The following is a 14,063-nucleotide window of genomic DNA, read 5'->3' as shown; positions in this document are numbered from 1 at the left end:
GGATGGATTAAGTTCAATTAAGCTGCTAATTAATCTCGTTTTAATTTGTAGTCCTGAACATTACACCTCGTAGGACCATCATTTTCAATTTTTTTATAAAATTTCACCAGATTAAATCGGAGAAACTCGTCGTCTTCGTCCGTCATCATCATCGTCGTCTTCATCTTCGATTTCTGCTTTTTCAGCTTCAGCCCTCGAAGCCTCAGTCTCCTCCATTTTCTGCTCTCAAATCTCCGATTCGAAGGGAAGTTTGGAATCGGGAAGAGGCTGAAACCTCCCCGCGCCGATCCCCTCTTTCTCTCTCTCACGGCCGAAACCTCAACGCTCAGGTCTTCGGAGGAGGTTTGAAGCGAAGGTGCACTCTATGTTGTCGCTCCGTGATTCCGCGCTCTGACCGGCGGCGAAGGATTTCCCAAATCGGGCGGCGATCGGTGGTGGAGCGTCCATGGCGTCGGCGCAGAACCAACCGGCCAATGTGGATCTCTTCGATTTGTACTTCAGGAAGGCGGATTTGGATCGGGATGGCCGGATCAGTGGCCTCGAGGCCGTCACCTTCTTCCAGGCCTCTGGCTTACCCAAGCCGGTCCTCGCCAAGGTGATTCGGGATGCTTCTCTTTGTGGTTTTGGATATGCGCGTCTGCGTGGCTGTGTGTGGTGGGTCGCGAGCTTGATTGCGTCGGTTCATTGATGCTTTTGGCGTGAGGGAGTGGCGTGGATAGGGTTGCAGGGATAGTTTAGATGCTTAAGTGGTTTTAGTGGTAGTACTTACTGTGAATGTCTAATGAGACAGTTCTTTGGTGGTTGGAGATGGAAATGTTAGTGTGTGGCCTTCATGGAAGAATGGAGTTCACATTGTAGATTGTATATAACGTGAGTGGGAGTGGGATCAAAGTTATCAGAACTTAGATAACCACTTTAGAGTTCTTGTGATGTCTAATTGTTTAGGCATTGTATATGTTACTAGCACTCATTGGAGGAGTTTTGTGCGAGGCGCAACGCGCTATCTTTACTTTCTTTTGCAGATAAAAGGATCTAGTCACTGTGCATATCCAGAAAAATAAGATCTAACATCTAATATTTGAATGGATGTGTATATGTTGATGACACACCTCCACGCAGATACACGTTAATCAATAAAATTCCTTGCCATGGTGTGTCACCATATTAACATGTCAAGACTGTTCTTGACAACATTGTTGTGTGGAAATGGAACCGTTGTCATATTCCTCTAGATTGAGTGTCATGTCAGAGACTCTAGCTATTGTTGGAGGAAATGAACACACCTAATTGGCCGTGTCTAAAGAATGCCTAGTGCAAAAATGCATGATAAGTGCTTGCCAGAGTGAAGAAACGATCAATACTTGGAAGTTCATTGGAATCGATTCAGCATCTTCAATGAACAATGCCTTGTTATACAAGCTAAAAGGGTCAATAGCAGTATGATCTGGATAAGGAGGGCGTATGAATGTTTTAACAGTGGCTGTTTCTCCATGTGCTTTTATTTTAGTTGGCACCTTTTTTTCGGAGAAAGTTTATTTCTTTCCAGATGGCTGTATATGAAAATGACACATCATATGGAAGCTATTATGTGGACCCATTTGGAAGTTATAGGGGTAAGTTCTACAAGGGCAAGTCAACACTTGAATGGAGTTTCCTGTGTACATGCGAAGATGTGTTGTCTTTTTGTATTTGAAGATGCTTTTTCATGTTACAACTTGCTAGTGTGATCAATTCATTGAAGTCGAGTGCCTCGTTTATAGAACCTAAATTCATCCCTATCTCTGACTTCATTTTCTCTTTCGAAGGTATGGGACTATGCTGACCAGAATCGGACCGGTTTCCTTGGTCGAGCTGAATTTTATAATGCTCTTAAACTCGTAACAGTGGCACAAAAAAAACGGGAACTGACTCCTGAAATTGTGAAGGCTGCATTATATGGCCCAGCCGCTGCTAAAATTCCTGCACCACAAATAAATCTTGCTGGTGTTCCTGCACAACAACCAAACACTAGCGCACAAGCAGCTGCTCCTCAAGCTGGCATCGTTGCTTCATCAACTCCCCAGAGTCTTGGATTTGGAGGATCACAACCACCGCTTGGCGTAAACTTAAGCCAGCAGCAGCTCTCTTCTCAAGCTAGTCCGTTGCGTCCACAAGTAGTATCTGCTTCAGCTTTGCAGCCAACACAGGGTGCTCCCACCCAGGGTTTTCCCGTGAGAGGTGCTGTAGCAGGTCCATCTCTTCCAAACTCAAGCATTTCAAGTGATTGGACTGGTGGAAGGATGGGGGGACCTCCCAGTGGAACAGTGTCTCAGGTCCCCAATAGAGGAGTTACCTCCTCAATGACACCGCATGGATTTGGGATTTCTACATTAGGCCATGAAACTTCACTGCTGCCTAGGCCACAGGCTCCCTCTGCGACACCATCCAGGCCGGATGTTAGGGATCCCAAACAAATGGCTGTTTCAGGCAACGGATTTGCTTCCAACTCTTTTTTCGGAGAAGGTGCCTTCTCAGCAACCCAACCTCAACCACGGCAAGAATCTTCTGCACTCAGTGCACCTAACTCATCGACCACTTCTCCCCTGTCTGCTGCTAATCAGCCTTCTGTTCGGCCAAATGCTTTTGAATCTCTGCAAACTTCATTTGCTATGCAACCTGTGGGTGGGCAACCCCGGCCATCTCAGTCTATTTTGAGACCGGCTCAGCGGGTCTCGGCTGCAAGTACATCCACATTTTCATCATCTGTGGTTTCACCCCCAACTGCTAATGCACCTTCCAGCCAATCACAGATGCCATGGCCTAAGATGACTCAAATGGATGTTCAGAAATATATGAAAGTATTTGTGGAAGTAGACAAAGACAAAGATGAAAAAATTACTGGTGAACAGGCGCGCAACCTCTTTCTGAGTTGGAGACTTCCGCGAGGTAAAATCTGATAGTTTCTTTTTTGGATTGGCTGTTCCGCTTATCTATTTTATTGACTGAAAATCGACTATATCTAAACTGGCACTCTTTCATTCTCTTTAATGGCAAGTTCTTTAGTAGAGTGTTCTGCTGGTTTTTCCATCACACTCTGGAAGTTGGAGTGATGGTTCTTACAGAAACTTGAACTAAATGAAGCTTTGGATGTGTTATAATGACAAATGTCTCTCTTGTATGAACCGTCGGTATCAAAAATGATATTGTAGCCAATCTAAAGGCACTGTAATGAAAGAGTGATGAAAGAATGTTCTGCTGAACCCCAGAAAAAAAGTTGTAAAGTAAGAGCTCTCATTATTAACTATAGGATGAATATGAAAGATTAAGATGAGTGCGTCCTTTGTTTATTGCATAATGGGATTGGACAGGATTTTGGACTGGGGTTCATGCGCATGTTTGATTGTGCTATAATGACAAATGTGATCTCATATATAACTCTGGGTTTCGAAAATGTAATTGTAGCCCTCTAAAGGTACTGTAACGAAAAAGTGATGAAAGAATGTTTTGCTGAACCCCAGGAAAAAAAAGTCATAAAGTAAGAGCTTTCATGTGTATCTTTGATTTGCCATTATGCAGTATTTGGTTTTTATGTTTTTCTATTTCTGGAGTTGATGCTTTATGTTTTTTGGACAAATTTTCTCATCATCTACTGCCTGTTTGTGTTTGTCAGAGATTTTAAAGCAAGTGTGGGACTTATCGGATCAGGATAATGATAGCATGCTTTCTCTCAGGGAGTTCTGTATTGCACTCTATTTGTTGGAACGATATAGAGAGGGACGTACCCTTCCAACTGTGCTTCCAAGCAACATTGTATTTGACCAGCCTGGTCAACCATCCGGGGGATATGCAAATGCAGCTTGGGTGCATGCATCTGGTACTGATGGAACAACTTCTTTATGTATTAATGCTCAAATGTTTCTGACATCATAATCGAATAATGCCTTCTGTTAATGCTAGGTTTGCAGCAACAAGGGATGGCTGCGCCTGTTTCTCAGCACATGGCACATTCAGCTAGAGGAAGGCCTCCAAGGCCCCCTGCTGCCCCTCCATCGGATGATGCAGTACAGCCCAGGCAGCAGAAAAAAGTTCCGGTTTTGGAGAAGCACCTTGTGGACCAGCTTAGCAAGGAGGAACAGAGTTCTCTCAGGTCAAAGTTTCAGGAAGCCATGGATGCTGACAAGAAGGTAATGCGGATCTTGGGTCATCCTCATCTGTTTGAGATTGATTTGTCATATGGAGTGTGCTTTTGTTTGTAATTTTTATGGATTTATTAGATGGCTGTTTGAAAAGCATTTTGTCTATCTAGGTAGGACATATAACATTTGCTTAGGTACTGTGATTCGTGATCAACATTCTCCACTCTGACTCATAAGTTACATACGCATCAATCATGCCATCGTAACTTTGAGAAATTAGTCAAACGCTTCTCAGACTATTATCAGTTGCATACATGGTTATTGATCATTTAGAGGATCTCCCTTGTGCCATACTGACTAGAGTATAGATTGCTCTTCCCTCTGCATCTACATCAAGAAGTAATTGATAGTTCCAGTAGCAGCTGCGTTCTGCAAAACGTTTGGATTTCAGTTTTCTTGAGCATGATTTCAAAGATTATATAATCCCACAATTGAAGATTTGGTCCCTTTTCTGTTCTTGGCGAGGATTAACATATTTCTCTTGACCTTGTTTCTTCACTGTAGGTAGAGGAGCTGGAGAAAGAAATAATGGATTCTAAAGAGAAAATCGAGTTTTGCCGTACTAAGATGCAAGAACTGGTGAGTAATTTCTCTTCATATAAGCCTCTTTCTTATTGACAGGAATATGTTATTCAGGATGTGTACAGTTCCAGTGTCCATCCATGTAATGATTTAGCCTGTGTGTTTTATTTTGGTATTGCCATATTTTCCCAATTACTAGATGATTGTCTTGCCTACAGAAAGCTGGCCACGTCATCCAATTTAATGAGTTGGTTTGACAATTCAATGACTAGCAAACAGAAAAAAATTGATTTAGCTTATCTACCACTACATCTCCCTTTCACCTTTTCGATACTTTGTTCATGTCTCTGTCTCAATGGCCGCCAACCATCATTACACAATTCACAATTTTAGCATATTAGCGTTTACTTGGTAGTCTGAGGATAATAGCTGTACATCTGGCCTGCCTTTGACTTCCCTTCTCTAATAGGTACTGTATAAAAGCAGATGTGACAATCGCGTCAATGAAATTGTGGAAAGAGCATCTGGCGACAAACGTGAGGTACTTGTTTGATGCTCATATTGTAAATATTAGCTATTCGATCATAGTAAACATAATGGCCTATTGACTTAGGTGGAGGCCTTAGCAAAAAAATACGAAGAGAAATGCTGGCAAGCTGGAGATGTGGCCTCTAAGTTAACCATTGAAGAAGCTACATTCCGTGATTTACAGGTATTATTTGTTGCAGTAGACTGTTGACCTAACTAGTTAATTGGTTTTGTATGGTTCTTCTGATGTATTGACCACTTGAATTAAAGACTGGCCATTCAAACTAAAGAGAGCAAAAAATGGGAGCGACTGTAGGTGGAATTCCCTCTGTATGAATAGAATGGAGCTATGTTTCCCTTTCAATTAGATTTTTTATTTGTTTTTTGTTACAGGAGAAGAAAATGGAGCTCTACCGAGCTATTGTCAGCATGGAAAAAGATGGTGGTGCTGATGGTGCTCTACAGGTAATTATTTAATAGGTGGGATTGTTTAAATTGTAAAGAAATACTTAGTTGCCTTTTTCCCCCCTTTCTCAGGGCCATGCTGAACATATCCAGACAGATCTTGATGACCTTGTGAAAAATCTCAATGAGCGCTGCAAGAAGTATGGACTACGTGCAAAGCCAACTTCACTTCTTGAACTTCCGTTTGGTAATTTTCTTTAGAATTCTGATTGTCTTGATCATCTCTATGAATTTGACAGTATAACAAAATACTTCTGGTTATTACTTGCAATTTCTTATTTTGTTAATTAAGTTAATGTAGATTTCATTGGCTCTATAGTCTGTTTATTATTTTTTTCTTTTTGAGAGAAGCAGATGACTCTAGGAGTGGTCGAGAAGGTCAACTTCTATCAACTCAAGGATGATCTTACTGTTACGTCTGTAGGAACTTAAGCTGCCTCTTTTAACTCCTAAATATTAAGGAGTTATTGAGAAATATTAACTTGGGTCATCATCATTGGACACTTAAATGATGCAAATGTTCAACATCCCGGCACCTTCTGGGATGTTAACAAAGGTTTATTCGAAATGTTCCGGAACAATTTCGGAACAGAAATGCGTATGATAAAAAGATGTTCCAAAAGTGTTCCGGAGAATATTTTTTAGAAAAAGAACACTTTTGAAGCAAAATTAAGGAACAAAAACTTGTTTCTTGTTCTTTGGAACACTTGAAACAACTCAAGGCATGAGACCCTATCCCCTTGTTTGTGCATGAGACTTATTCCTTGAGAGAGGAGGAGAGATACCATGTGATTATGAGAGGGAAATGTATACAGACATTTAAGTTTGACCCAAATAGGGGGAAGGAAGACAAAGTATTGGAATTAGACCCATTTTCTGGTTCACAAACTTTTTTCAATATCGAGAAAAAGATTGCAATTCATAAAGGTGAAAGAATGATGTATTTTTCCTTTGGAAAGATCCTAAATTTTGAAGCTGAGTTTCATCTTGACATGTATAATTCATCAACATTCCAAGTATGTTATAATGGAAAGTGATCTGTACGCTTTTGTATGATTGCTTCAGGCCTGTTTTTTTAATGTTGGAGATTTTCTTGATGGTTTTCCATGGTCTCTACTCTATCCACATCAAGAAACTGCTTCATCTTGTGGGATATTCTTTCCACAGATAAAATTATCTGACAGCTGTATTGAGGTTGTGTGTGTTGTCTATACATTTGCAGACATTCACATGTGAACAATGATTGATTCTTTTAGCCTATACGTTACTATCTCGTTGATTAGCTTTACGACATTTAAACATAGCTCGAGGATATTACTGAACAGGTGCTTCTCGTGCACTACCTAATGATTAAAGGTTATTGTGATCAGTTAAGCTCATCAATTTCTTGTGCTCTCTTCTGTTATGTTTGTCTGCTTGTTTTGTTTGTGTTCGCAAGAGTTTAGTTTCGCTGATGCTTCTGGCTGGTTAATATTTTGTTGTCCATGTTTGAAGGCTGGCAATCTGGTATCCAAGACACAGCTGCTGACTGGGATGAAGACTGGGATAAGTTTGAAGAAGAAGGTATGATATTTTTTATCCACCGTGTTTTTTTACAATGGATTTTCTTTTTCTAGGTATTTTAATTGGAATTGGTCAATAATATTGAGCTGTGACCTCCCTACTGTCTCATCGCAATGCATGGAGGATTTTATCATTGAGCTAGCATGCAGTTTTTGGTAGTTGGGATGTAGTGAGATACAGTCCGACATAACTCCTTCATAGATTACATGATGCATCATAATTTTAACTGTAAAAGGATTATATGTAATGGTTATCAATGGTTCTATCATACTTTCCCAGTTCTGTAGATTTATATTCAATATAATGCTTCTTCAGTTTTTAATGATGTAGCTCTGTACCATCAATGCAGGTTTCACATTTGTCAAGGAGCTCACGCTTGATGTACAAAATGTCATAGCACCCCCTAAACAGAAATCTTCATCAGCTCAGGTAGTTAAGCCATCTGCACCTAAGAGCCCTGTTGCCGCCACTTCATCACCTCATGCAGATGTGGACAAAGAGAAGCCTTTGACTTCAGATGGGCATATGGTCGAAAATGGAATACACCACAACAAAAATGAAGATGGTACACCCAAAAGCGCACCGAGCAGTCCTGCAGCTACAAGTACGATTGAAAGTCCCTCCAGAGATTTTGTGGATTCTGGCTATGGAAAGACAACCACTGTGGATTCTTCATTGCATTATGACAAAGAAACTCAAAGGTAAAAAATATTACTACAATGCAATGCCACTTATGCAAAGAGAGTAGGTAAACTCTTCCGTAGTTCTACTTAGCACGTACCATGTGTAGATAGTAGAGGTAGCCGTAACAGCAAACTCTTACGTTGCTGTTATGTCACAGCAACCACTGTGGTTTTGTAGTGTCGAAATCTAGGTCCTCCCTTCATTGCTGTTAGCTTATCTGCTTATGTGCAGATTGTCATTGGAGAACTTCATCTGCTTTATGGTTGATGTAGGACAATGCTAGATGCCAAGTCCCAAAGCAGTGAGTCGCTCTGATTAAATTGTGAATTTGAAGAGAACTCAAAATGAACGATAACTCAGAACGAGTACATCCTTTTAGGCATGACACCTCTATAAGCATCACCCCTAACGTTTCTTAGGCACCACAGCTGAGGCAAGAATTGCATGACACAATTCCGAAGTGGATGTGTGCTACAATTTGATATTTTTCATCAACTTTTAATATTAATGAATATATTCCTCCTAGAACTTGAAACGGGAAGCCTAAATAGAAAACGTCATTCCTACTTTAAACAGAAGTTAGAAACATGATATTCTAGTTCAAATAAAAGGTTGAAATTAGAATCCTAATAAAGCTCAAAGTCTAATAGATTGTTGACTCATTTAATTTGGAAAAGAATCTGAATCCTTTAGGACTCTTAGTCTAGTTGGGATGCGATACCAATGGTCAATCTTTGCTAAAAATAATTGTAGCATTGGTATTTTGGTCTCAAACCACTCGTTTGACGTTATGGCTGCATCACTAGTTCCACAATGCTTGGTGATTGGTTGTTTATTTGTCTCTTTCTGGATGCTGGACAAATGCTTCTTGATTTTGGCAGATGCTTCCCCCTAACTGTTTAGTTGAGTTGTGGGAGACGGAGGAGAGATGTTAGCAAAAATGAGTCGGTAAATTAAATGCAGATGGACTAGTGTTCTTTGATTCGAGAATATTGTGTTCATGTTCCCTTATGCGCTACAGTACTCATCACAGTTTTCAATGAGAGGATAGTTTCCTGTAGTGTGGTCCCAGCTGGGATGTGGTTTCTGTTTGATATTCTGTTTAGGAAGAACATATACATTTATGTAGTTTTAGGTCTATTTAAGACACCCTAACAAAAGAGTTACCCCTAATTCAAATTTAAGAATTCCTTGGTACTTAATGTTCACTCATAAATCAAATAGCCCATTGAATGGTTTTCCTTTTTTTCCTGTTAAAAAGGAAAATTCTTTTCCAGCTCAAAAGGGCATTGTTATTAGATCTTCTTTTTATTGTGAGGGTTCTTCACCTTGCTTTACATCATTATACCTTACATCCTTGATCTTTGTGGTGTGGGAGGTGGAGCTCTATTGTTACTATGTGATCAACTTCAGCAGGCCAATCTTACTTTCACTGAATTGCATATGTACTTTTACCGCATGTAGTGATCATGAGGCTGCCGGCTCTGTTTTCTCTGGGGATAGGAATTTTGATGAACCAGCATGGGGAACATTCGACACTAATGATGATGTAGACTCCGTGTGGGGATTCAATCCAGTAAGTTCCAGCAAGGTAAGATTCTTTTTGTACCATCTAGTATATGCTTACATGTTCCAAAGGTTGGTTACTTAATGCATGGTATATGTCTGCTTAAGAGATAAACAAACCATATTATCTGAACTGCTGGTGAGTGCCTGCATACTGTTACTACGGGCATTTACTTTCAACCAATTGGTTACGTCTGGGTGGCATAGACTTTTCTTAAAGTTTCATTCTTTTGATATTATTATCTGGGAGATCGAGTCAATTCTTACTGCGAATAGAGAAGAAGTCAAATTTTGTGCCAACTTATTGAATTTGGATATATTGTTTCTTGAATTGTTAAGGGTCTTCTTTATCTCATCGTATGTGTATTTTAAGTGTGGCTTGGAATTTGGAGCAGAGCGTTGTTGTCAAAGTGATGTTTTTTTAAATCTTAAAGTTGCTTAATTTAAAAATCGTGAATTAGGAAAGTGAACTATTTTGGGAATAGATAAGTAAAATAACGTGTTGACTTGTTCGACTAGTTGAGATTGCTGACTTGCTAGATTGAGCTGCTATAGAATATTCCTACATCTTTGTCAGGCAGAAGAGCCTGTCCTGTCCCATTTGTCATTTGTCTTTATTTCTCGGCCATTGTGAGAAGATCCAGCTCACCTCAATCGTTACTCGAGACCAACTTGCTTGATTTTTAGACGAGCTTGAGCTCAAGCTATATGAGTGACTTGGTGAGTTGAGTTCGAGATCACCAATGCTTATCTTGATAGGCTCACTAGCCTAATTGAGCTTCTATTATTTTTTTGAGAAAAATTTAATTACAGTCAGACAAAAAGATCTACACAATATTTTCCCCTGCAATTATATAATTCAGGTGAAAGGAAAATAGTCGAGATTATTTTGTGACTTGATTTTTTTCAAGTTGAGTCAAGCCAAGCTCAAGTGTCTTGAATTTTAATTCAAGTCGAGCGTGAGCAGGAAATTAAGTCATTGAACCAAGCATGTGAGGCAAGTTGAGGTCAGGCAAGACATTGGATTGGCTTGATTACACCAGCTCAATCATGTCCCTATGTTTCATTGGACTTGTAAATTGTGTTATGTAAAACCATTAGAATAAGCCTTACCATGACGTGCCGTATTATGTGAAAACATTGAAGCTACTGCTTTGCCCTTGCTACTGCAGTCTGCAGATCAGCAAGCAACAGAGGAGTGGCTTTACTGAGATATGCATAGAGTTGCTTCTTTTAACACCCTTGTAATTTTTTAAGGCACTTTTAGCGTCTCTTGTGATTCTTATTCATCTCAAGATTTACTGAACACTGGTTGATAAGGTCCCGAAATTATTTTTCTGTGATTGAGATTATGATCAATTTGAGCTTCAGAACACAGCACAGTAACCTCTATTTAATTCCGGGTATTTGAGGTAGATTTGATTTGTCTCTGGAAAAAGCAAAAGTCTCTAGACATTTGGCCGACACTTGATAAAAAGATATGTTAAAGGAAGTAGGCTTTGTATTATCTTTTAATGTGATTACATATGTGTTGTGTGTCATCATTGTCATGCTTAACATTACGTTGTTGCTTAACCAGGTAATCTATAGTTCTTCTATTTCTCATGCTTGGTATTGTTGGAGCTAGTTATGAGATCCTATGTTTCTATTATTTGATCTTATGATTCAATTAATGCATAACTTTCAGAACCCTAGTATATGAGTAATTCTGACAGCCTTAGTGCTAACACTCAATTACTTTCTGTCTATTGCACTTCCGTATAGCTATAGCTGAGTGGTCAAATTCTCTCTGCTCAATAAAAATTTCATCGCGTTCTCAATTTTTGTATGTGATGTAGGATACGGATCATGAAGGATTCAAAGATGATTACTTATTTGGATCAATGGAATTTGGCCTTAATCCTATCCGGACTGGGATGCCACAGGCTGGATTTCAGAAGAGTGTGTTTTTTGATGAATCTGTTCCCAGCACACCACTCTATGCTTCAGGCTTTTCTCCAAAATACAGTGAGCCATCACGACCATCATTCGACAGCTCCTCAAGACAGAAGAAGAGCATATTTTTTGATGAATCTGTTCCCAGCACGCCACTCTATACTTCAGGCTTTTCTCCAAAATACAGTGAGCCATCAGGACCGTCGTTCGACAGCTCCTCAAGATTTGATTCTTTTAACATGCACGACAGCGGAGTATTTTCCCAGCGCGACCCATTCTCGCGGTTTGATTCTTTCAACACGCAAGACAGCGGAACCTTCCCCCAACGCGATATGTTTTCGAGATTTGATTCTTTCAACACGCACGACAGTGAAAGCTTTCCCCAGCGCGAAACATTAACTCGATTTGATTCAATGCGCAGCAGTGTCGACTTTGATCAGGGTCATGGTTTTCCATCATTTGATGATTCAGATCCTTTTGGGACTGGCCCGTTTAGGACTTCCAAGGAGGGTCAAACTCCGAGAAGTACAGATAATTGGGGTCATACTCCAAAGAGTTCAGATAACTGGAGTGCCTTCTAGCTGGTAAAAGAGTTGTGCCTCGTCACTTCCTGGACCGAGCCATCGAGTTCATCAAATGGTTTGTTTGTGTTGCATTCTGTTTTGCAACCGATTGGAGGATCATAGAGTATGCTCTTTTGTACTATTTTTGTGTGTATTAATAGCTTTTCAGTGATCTATGCTTATTTTTGGCAGTTTCAATGATGGACGATACCGTCTCTTTGTTCCTGTTGTTCAAAAGTTCTCGAATTCGTAATTTTCCTTGTTCTTCTGGGTGAGGATCTTAAATTCTTTATGTCATACAACAGCTACGGAAACGATGATTTGATTCTGTTCGTGTTGTTGGATAAATAAAATAGCTTTCGCCCTAGTTTCCTTCGAACTCTATTGGGTTGTGCACTACTTTCTCCCGATGAAGGATTGCTAGTTTATCAGTTTGGGCGTGGATGTTCTTATTTGGACATCTTGTTTGGGTTACTGAATTCATGTTTTTAATTTCCTGGCGTGAAGAGTTCATGTGCAAAGAACGGGCAAAACCCTTAAAGAATGTATCCGAAGTTCTCCTTTTGGATTGTTCTCTTTTTTCTTGGATGACACAATCTACAAGGTCCATGATTGGGAATTTTTGCACCGTCTTTGTCCGAGCAAGAGGCAAAACATAATTAACTTGAATTTGCGATAACTATAAAGCAAAGAACCTTGTCAGAACTGGACATGTCAAGTTCTTCCCGTATGCCTCAGTGGGCATCCCCTAGTACGACAGACACTAATTGATATCGCAATTTCTGCAATCCTGAATTAGTGGTCAATGATATTAAGCAGTGCTGGTCGGAGAGCGTTCCTCGGCACTTGATAAAGGAAAGATCAGATATTAAAGAAAAGAAAAAAATTTGCGACCGTTCCAGTTCTTTGAGGATTCGACCTCCCTTTGAGATGTCAAACTCAATTTAAGCTTTAGCTTTTTTCCATGAGCGGCTGCGATAAGGACAGCTCCCATCCTTTTCAGTCATATTTTCAAGTCCGCTGAGTTTTATCCGATGCGGACGGAAACGCAGATGGTCCCCTCCACAAGTTTCTTGTACTGGTGGTATAAACAAAAGAAAGCCGCCGTTCAAGTTTGAAACGTAATTAATTCGCATCATTCCAAATCCATGTCCTTCTCAAAAGAGAGCCGCCTCTCAAAGGATCAGATTCTTGGAAATCGACGACCGTTGCATCCCAAATTAACAAATCTCGACCGTTCGTCGAAAACCTTTTCGATGTGAGGGGGGCACGACCGAAAAACATTAAGTTTGGACAACCTTTGCTGCTGTTTTTAGTATCCTCTTCGCTTATTGGCTACTATAAAACACATGTTTTGTCGTCTCCAAAGGACTGCTCTTCTCATTGATCGATCATTAGCTCTTCTGGCACGAGAAAAATGGTTTGGATGGGAGGAAAAGGAGATCAAGGCCTTGGTACTTATTTGTTAACAAGAGAACCTTTAGTTTCCAGATGAAAGCGAAAGAACAGGGTCCTTATACGTTAAGAAAGTTAAGCCCTTTCGACTACTTGTCCGCTGCGTGTTACTTTGGTCCCATTTCTTTTCCTGTTTTTTGTTTTTGTATCGAGAAAAGCTCGCCTCAGGTAAGTGTATCCAACATTTTCGACATAATCCATGCTAAGAGATAAGGCAAAATAAGCAACATCTATTTCCCCTAACAGTATAGTAATTGCACTGGTAAAGAATCTAATTTTATCTCCCGAACTGGAGCATACCCTTTCTACCACTCCCACCGTTTCACCACCATGCTTTGCAAAGATGATGAGATTGAGTTCTCCCCACTCATCAGGGAATCTGGTAGTGGAAACTCTCAAGTTCCTCCAAGAAAGTAATGAAAAGAACTTAGTCATCAACCATGACTAAGTTCTTTTCATTACTTTCTTTAAGTTTATCAACCATGCTTTGCATAGATGATGAGATTGAGTTCTTCGCAGGGATTCAAAACCGAGCAGGGTCTTCAACTCATCAGGGAATCTGGTAGTGGAAACTGTCAAGTTCCTCCAAGAAAGTAATGAAAAGAAC

The 14,063-nt window shown here is 40.1% G+C and overlaps 1 protein-coding gene across 1 annotated transcript; it reads left to right on the top strand.

The window, feature by feature from the left end:
• Positions 1–323: 323 nt before the first annotated feature.
• LOC115726977 (epidermal growth factor receptor substrate 15-like 1) lies at positions 324–12,380 on the top strand. The gene is made up of 13 exons (XM_030657080.2): positions 324–595; positions 1,806–2,925; positions 3,650–3,853; positions 3,937–4,163; positions 4,680–4,754; positions 5,167–5,238; positions 5,311–5,409; positions 5,619–5,690; positions 5,763–5,877; positions 7,185–7,253; positions 7,603–7,954; positions 9,402–9,528; positions 11,342–12,380. Exons 1-13 carry the CDS (start codon positions 446–448, stop codon positions 12,017–12,019), a joined length of 3,360 nt encoding a protein of 1,119 aa, XP_030512940.2. The 5' UTR covers positions 324–445; the 3' UTR covers positions 12,020–12,380.
• The last annotated feature ends 1,683 nt before the right edge of the window (positions 12,381–14,063 follow it).

The sequence above is a fragment of the Rhodamnia argentea genome, chromosome 5, assembly GCF_020921035.1.
Source record: "Rhodamnia argentea isolate NSW1041297 chromosome 5, ASM2092103v1, whole genome shotgun sequence".
In the NCBI taxonomy this organism is placed as follows: Eukaryota; Viridiplantae; Streptophyta; class Magnoliopsida; order Myrtales; family Myrtaceae; genus Rhodamnia; species Rhodamnia argentea.
Note: the sequence above shows the minus strand (reverse complement) of the source record. Positions and strands in the feature narration are given on the sequence as shown.